Source organism: Dendropsophus ebraccatus, chromosome 5, assembly GCF_027789765.1.
Source record: "Dendropsophus ebraccatus isolate aDenEbr1 chromosome 5, aDenEbr1.pat, whole genome shotgun sequence".
Taxonomy (NCBI): Eukaryota; Metazoa; Chordata; class Amphibia; order Anura; family Hylidae; genus Dendropsophus; species Dendropsophus ebraccatus.
In genome coordinates, this window is record NC_091458.1 from 4,163,080 (window position 1) to 4,177,192 (window position 14,113).

General features: G+C 46.5%; 1 protein-coding gene across 1 annotated transcript; it reads left to right on the plus strand.

The window, feature by feature from the left end:
• Positions 1-12,892: 12,892 nt before the first annotated feature.
• On the plus strand, positions 12,893-13,834 carry LOC138793324 (olfactory receptor 52K2-like). The gene has a single exon (XM_069971849.1). It carries the CDS (start codon positions 12,893-12,895, stop codon positions 13,832-13,834), a length of 942 nt encoding a protein of 313 aa, XP_069827950.1.
• Positions 13,835-14,113: the final 279 nt, after the last annotated feature.

The following is a 14,113-nucleotide window of genomic DNA, read 5'->3' on the forward strand; positions in this document are numbered from 1 at the left end:
GATTATGCAGCCATTTCTGTGGTCACATCGTGTAAGAAAGGACGAGAAGGAGACGTTGGCAAATTGTCTCTTTGGGGGCAGAACGAGACACATGACCTAATAATGGAGGTGAACCCAAATGTCAGATGTTTGTGCCAAACAGCCAAGTAACAGCCCATGATCACCCATTCACTCTGTTCACATGGAGAGGACCAAGACTTTCACGGCCAGTCACGGGAACACAATATCTCTCATCAATGCTATCCCCGGGACTGCAAAGTGTTACTCAAAGGGATTATATTCAGAATAAAGTATGTGACCTTCTCCAGCTCATCCGTTGTGTCCGTCCTGTATTCCTTCATAGCGATCGCTGGAGGAGCTACAATATTTCATAGATCATTACAATAGATCCTCTGGTGGTCCATAGTGGTAAAAGTTAAAGGAGAAGGTCGGGGGAAGGGGGGGGATAACAAAACGTATCAATTTACCTCTCCCCATGCCCCTTCCGACAACCCGACCCGACCGATGGACTGACCAGTCAGTCAGCCAGTGACTGGGGCAGGACACCACTCCAGTCATCTATTGGCTGAGCAGCCAGTCCATCAGCTGGGAAGCGCATTTCCCCCTTCCAGTGAGGGTCCCGGGGCTGATCAGGTGGCGCGTCGCAGGCACGGGGAGCGGTAAGCAATACTTAATTGTTACTTTCTTCCCTGGCGCCTCTCATTCTGACATGAGTCCCTGCTTCCCCACCTAGTTTTCGTGATGTCCTAGCAGAGCTGCCTGGAGGAGTAGGGACTCCTCTCATTGTGACAGGAGTCCCTGCTCCTGCACAGTAAGCAGCATTTCTCATTGCTGTTTGCTGCTCACTGTTCTTTGAGTACAAGGAGGTAGATGACGATACTGGGCATCACCACTTTACTCTTTACACTCCCTGAGTCCTCTGCGACTGGTACAGCAAATGTCCTCTAAGCAGAAGGCACATGACTCCAGTTCAGTATGTAGTTTCTATGATGCCCTAGGAAAACTGCAAACAGCAGGGACTCCTCTCATTTTGACAAGTGTCCCTGCTCCTCCACAGTAAACGATGTTGTGTTATGCCTTACTACTCACTGTATGGCCCATGGATGTACTATGTTAGTTTCAGATTAGAGTAGTTCTAATTTCCAGCTTTCTTACCACAACTTTTTCTCCTTTACCATCAAAGATTATTTTCCTTTTCCAGACCATAAATTCGGAGCTCTGAACGCCATGAACACTCCGTCACCTATAGACTCCACAGTCTTCTCTGTCTCTGATCTCTTCCTTCTCTTATCCTGATCTGACCAAACATTACAATATAACTCTCACAATCCCCCTGGACCAGGCAGGGCCCCCCCCCCACATGCTGAACCTCCCAACACAGACGTCCCGACACATCACACACGGTTAGTTTTTTGGCAAATTATAAACTCGATCTTGAAATCTACAACTCTGCCCTCTGCCACCTCCCCTCCAGCTCCTCATGCTTTAAGGTGTACCTGTCATGTAAATGTCAGAAATCAATACAAGCGATTATAAGAAACTCTGTAATAGGTTTTATTAAGTAAAAGAGTTTCCCCCTGTACTCAGAAAGCTGTTTTCCTCCCCCCCCCTGCCTTCCCCCCAAACACACTTCAGAAGAAGCAGGATTTCTGTGTCCATTATGGTCTATGGAGAGGGGGTGAGTGAGCATGGGGAGGAGGAAAGGCAACCCTGCACAGCACAACATCCTGCAATCTTCTCTCACCAAGCTCCCAGACTAGCACTGACCTTTCTGACCTGTGAATCCAGACAGACTCCAAAATGTGAAGCTGCTTCTCTGCCCTCCCTGCTAACGCTAACTCATCCCCCCGATCCCTCCCCCGCCATAGGTTATAATGGACTCAGCAAACCCGTCTCTGTAATGATGACGGATTTGCCTGATAATGAGCAGATAAGAAGTGAGGGGGAGGTGTTTGTGTGTTGGGGGAGGTGTGTGGGGTGGGGGGAGGCTTTTGAGTACAGAAAGAGGCTTTTTTACCTATTACAGAGTTTCTTAAAATCGCTTGTACTATAAATTTCTGCAAACGTGAAAGTGATAGTTACACATTAAAGTATTAGTTCAGATAAATAAACTGTTGAAAGTTGAAGATTGCATCAGCTCTCCCTTCTGAGACCCCAGAGTGATGACAAGATCTAGCTGGGAAAAGCACAAGGTAGCAAGCGCTGCTCCCCGGCCAGCGGAGATGCGATTCCTCTGCTGTATTGACTATAGTGGAACATATAAGCTGCAGTTGGTTGACAGCTCTTGTGCACTTTACCTGATTATATTGTGTGATTGCAGCAGGTCTCAGGAGCGAGACCCAATGCGATTATGTGGTGTCTCTTATGCTCCTGTTCTAAAGTTCTCAAGTTAAACAAGTGGTGGATGAAGTATGCAGTTTCCCCACTAGGTGTCAGTATTTCTTATTTTTATATGTATTACTTCTTATGCACAGCTGAAGGAAGTAATGGGTTAATTGTCTGTTTGTACCATGTGTTTTGTGCTGACCTATCTCAGGTGCTTTTTCTTTCTGTCCTACCCTGTCTAGCCTCTCTTTGCACACACTCATCCCCACCACTCACTGCAGGGTACACAAGCACTTCTGTAAGAGGAGTTACACTGGTGGAGGAAGTGACACAACCGAAACAGAGAGGACACAACCAAACCAAGTTCCTGCTGTAGTTAAGCCAGGGGCTGGCTTTTGCCAGGACCCCTTACAGGAACAAAGCACAGATGCAACTAAAGACTTTATTCCTTATGCAAGCAGTTACTATTACTATGCAGTGATAAGCAACAAGTAGGGGAGAGCAACCACCAAGGAACACCCTAGCCCAGGCCAGGAAAGTGTCAAAAAAGTGCTGGACAGACTCCTGAAGAGATAGGAGCTGACCTCAGCAGGACAAAGCTACCGTTTTATAAAAGGTCCACGTATCCTACTGCACAGTGCAGGTAACAAGCAAATCTCGGACACCTAGCTACACCCAGGGGTTTGTGCTCGTGCTACCTAGGTGGGACGGGTCCTACGACACTAGGTGGCAGAAGGCTGTCAGACATTGTCTAAACATGAGCACGAGTATCACTTCACTACAGATATCTACTATAGTTCTGGCAGAGTACAAGGGCTACATTGGACTTAGGGCTCCTCTGGCAAACTCCTCTCCTCTCTACCTCTACTCTTTCCAAGCACCTACCTCAAGCACTCAAGTCTGTGTCTGGATTATTTCTGTCTGCAAAATGTGTACTGCTGTATTCTCAAAGCTCTTCAGTAAAGTTTTTGTATTTTTATATATCAAACACACGGGACTCTGTCTACCTCTGTTTGCACTGGTACCTATACAGACTCCATCGCACACCTTGGGTTATTTTTCTTCTTTCTGTGTGTGGCGTTACCGACAACCCGGGTGGGTCAGTTGCCACTCAGGACTACCATGACAAGAGCCCAAGGAACCCATCACAGCCCGGCAGGTTACCGACCATTTGGGGACATAAAGCGGCCATATATAACAGGTACTGACATGACAGCTGTGTGCTGGACTAGCACTGGCACCATGACAATACCATCACTGGCCGAGTACTCACCACAATTATAACTTTTTACAACAGCAAACGGCAAATGCTAAGACGTATGCAGATATATAATTCATGAAAGTCACTAAGGTTCCTTGATAATTGAATTATATCCATAACCCTGGGTCTAGCTATGTTTGGGTCTCTCAGGAGCAGCAATGTCGTCGGCATAGAGTGTCACCCTGTCTCCTCCACCCCTCACCTCTCACCCTTCAATAAAAGGCTCTTGTCTTATCAGTGAAGCTAGCGGTTCCATACAGAGGGTGAAGAGAAGAGGAGAGAGGAGACACCCCTGCCTCGTTCCTCCTTCCAATGCAAATGTGGTGTGTGCTCGATCGGTCACTTGCTAGATGGTAACATGTGACAGCACTTCTGTGGTGGTTGGTCGGAGTATAGCTCAGCCATATGTTATACTGTTATGACGCCAATGCCGGTTGGGCACACAGGTATGGGGGCACACCTGCTGTTAGTTTAGGGAGGCTGGCTATACCCTTTCCCCTGTGGTCGGTGACCTGCCGGGCTGTGAGGAGGTCCCTTGGGTACTTAGCATGGTGGACCGGAGTGGAGTTGTGACCCACTCGGACTATCAGTACCGCCACCCAAAGAAAGAGGAGATGACCCACGGAGGTAATGTCTACTGTGTAGGTGCTTGAGTAATAACCACTGAGTCCCGTTAGCATAAATAGATCTTCTTTACTATAGGAATACTTTGTACAATAGTTGATCGTAAACTGTAAATCTGACAAGACAAGAACTGCACTGAGGACCTTTCGTATAGGAGAGCTGTGGGTAGTGGAGAGGAGTTTGTGTAGAGAGTATAGAACAGCAGAGAGAAGTTTGTACTGCAGATTCAGAGTAGTAGAGAGGAGGATGTCGTAAGAGTCCCAACCCAGGGTAGAAGTGTGCTCTGTTGGAACGTTAGAAGAAGAAGTAGAATACTGTAGACCTGAGAATAGACCTTAACTTGTGTCTGTGTTTTGACTTCTTGTCTTTACACCACCTTCTGCCCACCAGTGTCTGGTGACCCATCCTATTAGGGTGACACAAGCCCCAGACCTTGTTACCTGGGTTGAGCAGAGTGGCCTAGGCTTCTAGCAACTTTGCTCTATCCGGATCAGTTCCTCTTGTTATCAGGATACTATCCTGCTCTTTTAGACTGGTTCTCGGTGTGGGTTGGGGTTTTCTCCAACTTATCCTCTCCCTTGAGTAGCCCAACACTGCATAGTGTGTGGAAGTGCTGCTTTCAAGAAAAGAGTGTTTAAGTCTCCCATATACGTCTGTTCTGCACAACAACTAGACTAAGACTGCAAAGTGTAGCTCTAGAATGGGGACCTGGCAAAGCCAGGGCCCAGATGGACCACGATAGGGACCAACTTGTCTTGCTTCCTCTCTGCTCAGAAACGTGGCTAAGACTGACAAAGTGTTGGTGTATGCTTTCTCTCCCCATGTGATGACTTCCTACAGGTGATGTAATAATCCCTGTGAGTAGTGAACAAAAGCATAGAATAAAGGAGCTTAGAGATAGGTAGAAAGAAAGAGAAGGTCCTCATTGGTGCACAGATCACAATAAAAAATAGCCCTTTGGTTACCTGCAGCTGTGCAAAACATAAGTACCATTACATACAATAGTGACATCTTGTGGCAAAACTTAGGTACTGCTTCATCACCACAGTTTACTTACAGTACAGACTTTTGTGAAGGATGTAACCATTAGCAACACCCGTGGTCGGGCACCACACAAACCCTTCTGACCATACTATTAACACATACAGACGTTTTAGGACTCTTATACATTACTTTAACTATTCCACTAAAACAAAGACTAAACCCTGATTTTTCCAGGACCCCAATAAATAGTCCCAGTCCACCCTGTCAAACGCCTCTGCCGCAGCCAGTGACAGGATGGATGGGACCCAGGAGCCTCTGTCATCTGAATAGTCTCATGTTAAATTAGGCCAATTGACCAGATTGATCATCATGAACTGTTTCTGGAATAACTCCTTTCAGGCGATTAGCTGCTATTTTTGAGGAGATCTTTACGTCACTGTTGATCAGGGAAATTGGTCTGTAGGATTCTAATTCCAAGTTACCCAGGTTTTAATGTAAATGTGATAATGGCCTCATTCATGGAGTCTGATAAGTAACCAACTTCTACTGAATGGTTCAGCACTTCCCACAATGGTGTAACCAGTCCCTTTATATGAACCCTGTAGATATAACAGGGGATTCCATCCTTCCCAGGCGGAGTGCTCCCTCTTATTGTATCAAGAGAGTGTTATTATTCTCCTCTACTGTTACCAAAGCCTCCAGCAAGGGATGAGCAAACTTTTGAAAAGTTTGGTTTGGTTTGATCCGGCGAACTTTCGTGAAGGTGGGATTCGTACGAACCGAACGTAAAACGAACCTTGCGATAAAAGCTGAATAATTGCAGCTACAATAGTGCGAGTCTGATAGGGTAGAGTAGTTTCGTTTAGTTGCAGTTGCTATTACAATGAAAAAAGTGAAAAAAATCAAAGTGCAAAGATAGTGAAAAAAAATTAGCCAAGGTGTAAGTGATTAGACGGGACATAGGACACAAAGTTCCTTGGACCCAGCAGGGTGGAAAACAAACATTTGACAGTGGAACCAGCAGCAGTAATAATACTGTATTGGACCCAGTGTGGTTGAGAACAGACAATTGACGGAGGAGGAGGAGGCAGTAGCACTTGATTGCACCCAGGCCAGTATGGTTGAGAAGAGACTATTGGAGGAGGTGGCACCACTTGATTGCTCCCAGGCCAGTATGGTTGAGTCAATGTGTGTAGCCGGCTCAGCACCTCGAGGCTTGCTGCTCCGCACGGGCCCCCACTCCAACAGCGTATAGAGATCAATGGAAGTAAGTCTCCTGGGCTCAGCGATGCAGTGCTTAATGCTTGCTTTATTCAGTGATCCATAAAAACAACAGAGACAATAAATCGTCTCTCACAGACTCACGCCAACATGTTTCTGGTACGTCACATACCCTTAATCATGGCTAAGGTTAAGGCCATAAGGTGAGTATAAATAGGTGGTCTGACTCCGCCCAGAAGCGTGATGGCGTCAGAACTGTACAGATGCACACACCCATAATAAACAAAGTACAGACTAAAACCAATTTCGCGTTCATGTTGTCAAGTGTGAACTGTGGCAAGAATTGTCAAACAAATAATACATAAATGAATACAAATAAATGAATGAAATGAGACAACTAATTATAGACCTCTAATGATACAGTTGAAGTTCTCTACGGAGATTTAATCCACTCGGAACAATGGTACACATTGGTATACAATAAATCTCCGTAGAAAACTTCAACTGTATCATTAGAGGTCTATAATTAGTTGTCTCATTTCATTCATTTATTTGTATTCATTTATGAACAGACTATTTGAGGAGGAGGAGGCGGCAGTACCTGATTGCACCCAGGCCAGTATGATTGAGAACAGACTAGTCATGGAGCAGGAGGATGGTCAGCCTTGGAGTGGTGGCCTGGGAATCCTCGCTGATGATGTTGGTTACTGCACTTTCAAGAACACGGACGAGTGGGATGATGTCGTTGATCCCATAGTCGTGCCTGCTCACAGAGTCGCGCCCTCAAAAGGGATCAACAATTGGCAGGACATGTTGGAAGAAACCTGAGCACTATGAGGTTTATCACATGGGCCATACAAGGTGTCTGACTCCCTGCTGCACTGCAGAGACAATGTTCCTCCCTTTGTCGGCTACAACACTTCCCACCGTTAGTTGACCTTGGCTCAGCCATTCATATATCTCCTCCCTGATGGTCCGGAGAAGCTCCTGCCCACTGTGGCTCCATTCATCCAGGCTCACAAGATGGAGGACAGCCTGAGAGCGCCGGGCCTGACATCGTTGGTAAGACACCGGGACAGGTTGGACTGCAGTCAAAGCGGTGGATGGTTGCATACTGGTGGAGGCAGAACTTGTGCAGAACTGGCCCCCTAAAGCACCGGGGAGGTGACAGTGACAATGGGCTAGCTTCCTGATGGTCTTCTGGGGGAATGTTGACCCAATGGGCAGTAACAGACATGTACTGCCCTTGCCCATAATTAAAGGGGAACTCCAGGTAGAGGTTAAAAAAAATGAAACTTCTGCAAAAGCATATAGCATTACTTACCTGTCTATCCCAATTTTGAAACTAAAAAAAAAACTTGTTTTGTGTTTCTGTCCTTCCTGGTTGTTCAGTTCCCAGAATGAAATGCTTTCCCTCTTGTGATCATCACAGTCCCCCACCCATCACAATCAGTAAAATTAGTTCTGCAGCTGCTTCTGGCAGGTCAGAGATGGTGGATCACTCAGGGAATTGGGGGATCCAGCCCCGCCTCCTGTGACATCAAGCCCTGCCCCCTGTCTGCATCATCAGCCTGATCTCAGCAAACACACACAATGTGAGACAGAGACCTGGAATCTCTGTCTCCTAAGGGGGGAGAGCAGTGGGAGCAGGAGACAATGTGAATTGGCACAGGGGCCATTTTTGTCACTTCCTGGATTTCTGTCAGCTACCAGTGTGGCAGAACCGCACAGATACGGCAATACATTGTATAGATACATCTATATAACTTTTAATGTACTTTAAATAGCATATATAGTTCCCCTTTAAAGGAGCAGAAATCAGCACTGGGGTGCACAGTCTTGGACACCAAGAATCCCAATGAGTCACCAACATTTTTCTACACAACTGTGCAGTGATAGGACAGCCGATGGGACTTTTTTTTTCTCGGACAGTGATGGGCCTTTTTTTTTTACTGCTTTTTTCTCACTTTTTTTGTTGCGGCTAAACGGCGTTCTCCTATTTTTTTTTATTTTTTTTTTAAGAGATTTTCATTTAATAAATTTGATAAGCTTGAACACTGAAGTTGCTTTCATGTGTCTTGGTTGATCCTCACAGACAGTCACATTACATCTTTGATTAGGCAGCACCCAGGTATATCTGAGGAGACTAATTTAAGGTCTCACCCTAACAGGGGTGACGTCACACATCTTGATATTCACAGAAAACCAGAATACAAGGGATTATAGGAGTAATAATTATAGGAGTAATAATAACTATTTCCCCTAATGTTGTGATTTTCATCTTTCTACCACCAGATGGCAGCATCATACCATCTATCTAATTTAACCTAGCGCTGCTCTAATATAATTTACACATATATATATATATATATATATATATATATACCCCTATCTATCTCTTTGGACACAGCTCTATCTTATTATATGTATTTGCCAGGTTTTGCCCATGTTTTTATATCCTTTATAATGCAACTGACATGCATAATCCTAGATACCCGTGCCATATCATTCCATTCCACTATTTCCATTTGTGAATAGAACGAGGGTACGCTGTTTCGTTCTGGACGTTGTGGAGAAAGGACACAAGCCAGATAACTCTCCACAGAGATCCTATTTGGGCCCTGGCCCTCTGCCAGGTCCCCGTACCTACAAGTCAGTCTTAGTCAGTAACCCACATGTGAAGGATGTAAGACAGCACACTGTCACCAACCCTCTAAAGCACTATGCAGTGTTAAACTCCTCTTAAGAGAGAACTAGCCAGAGACAACCTCAACCCATGCCGAGGACAAGGAGAAGTCACAGAGCAGGACAGTATCCACTAAAGAGCCACAGAGCCAGGAACTGATCCGGACAGAGCGAAGTTGCAGTAGCCTATGAACTCCATCTCGCAGCGCGGGTGTCAGCAGGGAACCCTCAGCATTCTGCTCATCCCAGGTAACAAGGTCTGTCGACCATTAGGATGGTTCAGTTGAGTCTAGTGGGCATAAGGTGGTGTTAAGACTGAAGTCAAAGGTCAATTCACAGGCACAGGTGTTCTTCTTCTTATTATTATTCTATTCTACCTCATTCTCCAACATCCCGGCAGAGCACAGTACTACATGGGTTGAGACTCTCACGGCATCCTCCTCTCTGCTACTCTACTTCTTGTATCACTCAGCACAACTATATCCCACACTGCACTTCTACTACAGATCTGGTCGTTCTATTATCAAGTGTTTATTGGAACTTTATCAAGTGTGTTCTAGAGACTTTATCTAAGAAACCCTATGATGTCATTTCTGTATAACCTGCTGCACTTTTACAAGCAGTAAACCAACTCAACTATATTCGCCACCACCAACATAGCACACAACGCAACCTTGGGACACTTCCCTTTCTGTGGGTGGCGGGTCCTACTATCCGGAGGGTCATTATACCACTCTGGCCATTTGTAACATAACCCCAAGGGACCCAGTAGCAACCCGGTAGGACACTGACCACAGGAGAAAAGGGTACAACCGGCCTTCCAAACTAAAAGTAGGCATGCCATCACACCTGTGTGATCCGGCTTTATCTCGGCCATCCACCACCGATGTGGTGTCACACTACAACACCTAGCAAGTGACCGACCACCCCTCCGATATAACATCACACGGGGGTACACCACATATGGCCCCACCACCTGCCGTATCCCCGAACATCTGGCCCCACCACCTGCCGTATCCCCGAACATCTGGCCCCACCACCTGCCGTATCACCGAACATCTGGCCCCACCACCTGCCGTATCCCTGAACATCTGGCCCCACCACCTGCCGTATCCCTGAACATCTGGCCCCACCACCTGCCGTATCCCTGAACATCTGGCCCCACCACCTGCCGTATCCCTGAACATCTGGCCCCACCACCTGCCGTATCCCTGAACATCTGGCCCCACCACCTGCCGTATCCCTGAACATCTGGCCCCACCACCTGCCGTATCCCTGAACATCTGGCCCCACTACCTGCCCTATCCCTGAACATCTGGCCCCACCACTTGCCGTATTCCTGAACATCTGGCCCCACCACCTGCCCTATTCCGGAACATCTGGCCCCACTACCTGCCCTATCCCTGAACATCTGGCCCCACCACTTGCCGTATTCCTGAACATCTGGCCCCACCAACTGCCCTATTCCGGAACATCTGGACCCACAACCTGCCCTATCCCTGAACATCTGGCCCCACCACCTGCCGTATTCCTGAACATCTGGCCCCACTACCTGACGTATTCCGGAACATCTTGCCCCACCACCTGTCCTATTCCTAAATACCTAGCCTTGGTTTTTCCCTTGTCATTACATTGACTTATAGGGCCACTGAATATGGTGGTTTTGGTGGTTTCCTTACAGGTGCCGCCCCTTGGCTGGGTCCTTCCCGGTGGGATATCTGGCTAGTCCTGGGTTTCGAGACTCTTTAATGAGGCTCCATGGGCTCTTCTTTTGCATATTTATGTCTCCCAGGGGGCAATGCACCTAGGAGATCATTGATCGCTTTCACTAGCAGCCGGCAGTGTTATCTTTGAGATCTCCCTGAGATCATCGATTCTCTTAAAGCTTTAGAGGGGGAGAGAAGCCATCGGTCTTCACTCTGTATAACACGCAGCGCTGTCAGGGACTGTCCGTAAAGTTCACTCCTGTTTGCATAATTCATTGTATTTGACCTGTGACCCCTATGCCATACTGGCTTCCCTATGTTATTCCACCTATATCACTGTATTGGCCTGAGGAAGGGTCCGGTCCCAGTCCACAGGGCATCGATTGATAAAGAGTTGGGGCTGAGGTCTTCAGTATCCAGGGTGAGATGATACAGGAGGGGAAGCCTCTAGGTGGCTCGGTCCATTCACTATATCCAAGTACTGAGAGGCTCAGGGAGGCACAAATGTGGAGCGGCCATAAAACACCCAAAAGCACTTTTCTTGTATGTATTAAAATGCACCAAGAATGGAAAGAAGTGTGTGGCGTCACGCTTCCATCTAGCAACACCATCAAGGGGTCACCACAAGTGATTCCACCAACTAAGAATGGAGCAACACCTGCTCAGTGCCGGACAGTGGAGCTTTGGCGTCAGACATTACAGGAACCAATCATCTCCCTGAGGAGTGTGACCCGGCCCAGCTCCTTATAGCTGCCGGCTACACCTCACTGACCCTGTGCCAGCCGAGGCGGCAATATAAAATCTTTGTGTAATGCTCAGTCCAAGCATCGGTAACCAGGCATTGGGGAAGCCTGAGTGCTGTCAATCAGGCGTAAGTGATGGGAAGAGGGCGGAGGCAGTGTGACTACATACCGCTATAGCTCTGCCCCAATGCCTGGTCTAGTCTAGTCTCTAGAGTCTCGAAACACAGGACCAGCCAGATATCCCTCTCTATACAGTATCAGAGGTTGTATCATAGGACACCCACTCTAATATACAGTATATAGAAGATAATTTTTAAGCCTTTAAAGCCCCTATAGGTCCTGCCCCTTCCGTCGCCTCCCACCCAGATACATAAAGATCAGAAGTTAGTAGGACATTTTACCCCTAGTGGTCTTGGTATCTTTTTTAGATACATATTTTCTATCATTTGAGCCACATAATAAGCCATGTTCACACCACAGTCATGCTTTCCATTTTTCAGCTCTGCCATAACAACATAAAAACAAAAATGATGGCATGCTGGATCGGCCGTATGATGGACATCAATGACGCCCGACTGACCACGCCGACTTGTCATTTACGCCATTGTAAGAATCTGCTGCCGAGTCTTGAACACGACCTAAGATATATTACGTTTTCCTATAATAGCAGAGACCTTTATAATGATGTTTTTGCTTCAGCATTTTTGTATTTTACCTGTAAGAATAACCTGATTTGCAGAGTCCCACAGCGGCCAATTTACCATGGTGCAGCGGTGCGGAGGTGCTCGGGCCACTCACATCTTAGCTGATCCCTTGGCTGATCCCTTCCGATCCGATGTGACCTCCACCAGGACGATAAATACTGGATAAAACACTTGGGCCCCAACACATAATTGGCCCCCATGGTGCATCACTAGAGATGGTAGAATCTTGGTGGAAATTTTCTGTGAGTCCGGATGGAGCGGCTAATTATAATGCTACCGAACCAGAAATATCAGGAGAGGACAAAACCCTATAAAAGAGCATAGAAAACCATGAGGACGGGAAGGATCTCCATTGTACACGTCTCTCCTCCAGACGTCTAATGTCTTGTACTAAGGATCCGAGGGCTACACAATATGATGATTAGAGGTGGAGGTCTAAGAACATCCTCAGGTCTACGTCAGACTCTGGTAGACAATGTGGTGGAGCCACTGATCATCACCGACTCCCAACAGATACAAGATACAAAGAAGGTAAAGATATAGAAGGTATAGAATTTATAACATTCTGAGCGATGTATATGTGATGGCGATCTCTTCATTCTGCTATTTACACAGGTGGTTAGAACCTAGGACTGAATCATGGCGGCCATCAACATCTCCAGCGTGTACACCAGTGTCTTTATCCTGGTGGGGATCCCGGACCTTGAGTCTTATCACGTGTGGCTATCGGTCCCCATCTTCATCATGTATGTTGTAGCCATGTTGGGGAACCTCCTGATGTTCCTCCTTATAACCATGGAACCGCGGCTTCACAATCCCATGTATTATTTCCTCTGTACTTTGTCCATCACTGATTTGATTGTATTGAACGCCATTGTCCTGAAACTTCTCTGTATCCTCTGGCTGAATGACAAGAAGATCTCTTTCTTCTCCTGCCTTGTGCAGATGTTCCTCATCTACTGTTTCAGCTCTTCAGAATCGGGAATCCTCACGGCCATGGCCTTCGATAGGTACATGGCCATCTGTGATCCTCTACATTACACAAGTGCATTAACCAACACATTAATAGTGAAAATAGTGATAGCTCTGGTGATACGAGGAGCCATCATCACAACCCCCATTATATGGATGGCCAATAAACTCCCGTACTGCCAGAGCCACCACATCCCTTACTCCTACTGTGACCACATGTCGGTCGTGAAGTTAGCCTGTACAGACGTCACCATCAACAGTGTCTATGGGTTGATTACAGCCATGATAATCATTGTGTTTGATGTGTCATGCATTGCTGGATCCTATATCTGTATACTGAGGGCAGTTTTAAGACTTTCCACTAAGAACGCTAAGAGTAAGGCCTTCGGGACGTGTACGTCCCACATCTCGATCATCCTCATATTCTACAGCCTTGGATTGTTTTCCATTCTGACTCATAGACTAGGTCACGTAGCTCCATACATCCATGTGATTGTGGCCACCCTCTACCTGCTCATCCCACCAACCCTCAACCCCATCATCTATGGTGTGAAGACCAAGGAGATCCGCACGGCAGCCCTCCAGCTCTTTACTCGCCCTGTATTATAGGACTAGGAGGAGAAGGTTGTGGCATGGATGTATGGACGTCTGTGTGAGAGAAGTCATTGTTCTTTGTATAAGCTTGGAGAATGCAGTAAGATGATGATGATACAATGACGTTTCGGTAAACAACACTTTTTAAATATAATATTGTGCATTGTGATACTTCTGTTCTCATTATATTCCATTTTTGTGTAAAGCTCTCATGTCGTCTCTTATCTCTTTCTATGTTATAAACTTTATTAGTCAACTAAGATAATCAATATAAAAACCTGAAGAGACCGCTGC

Coding starts and splice junctions, on each gene's coding strand:
- LOC138793324 (XM_069971849.1), top strand. CDS start 12,893: ATGGCGGCCATCAACATCTCCAGCGTGTACACCAGTGTCTTTATCCTG.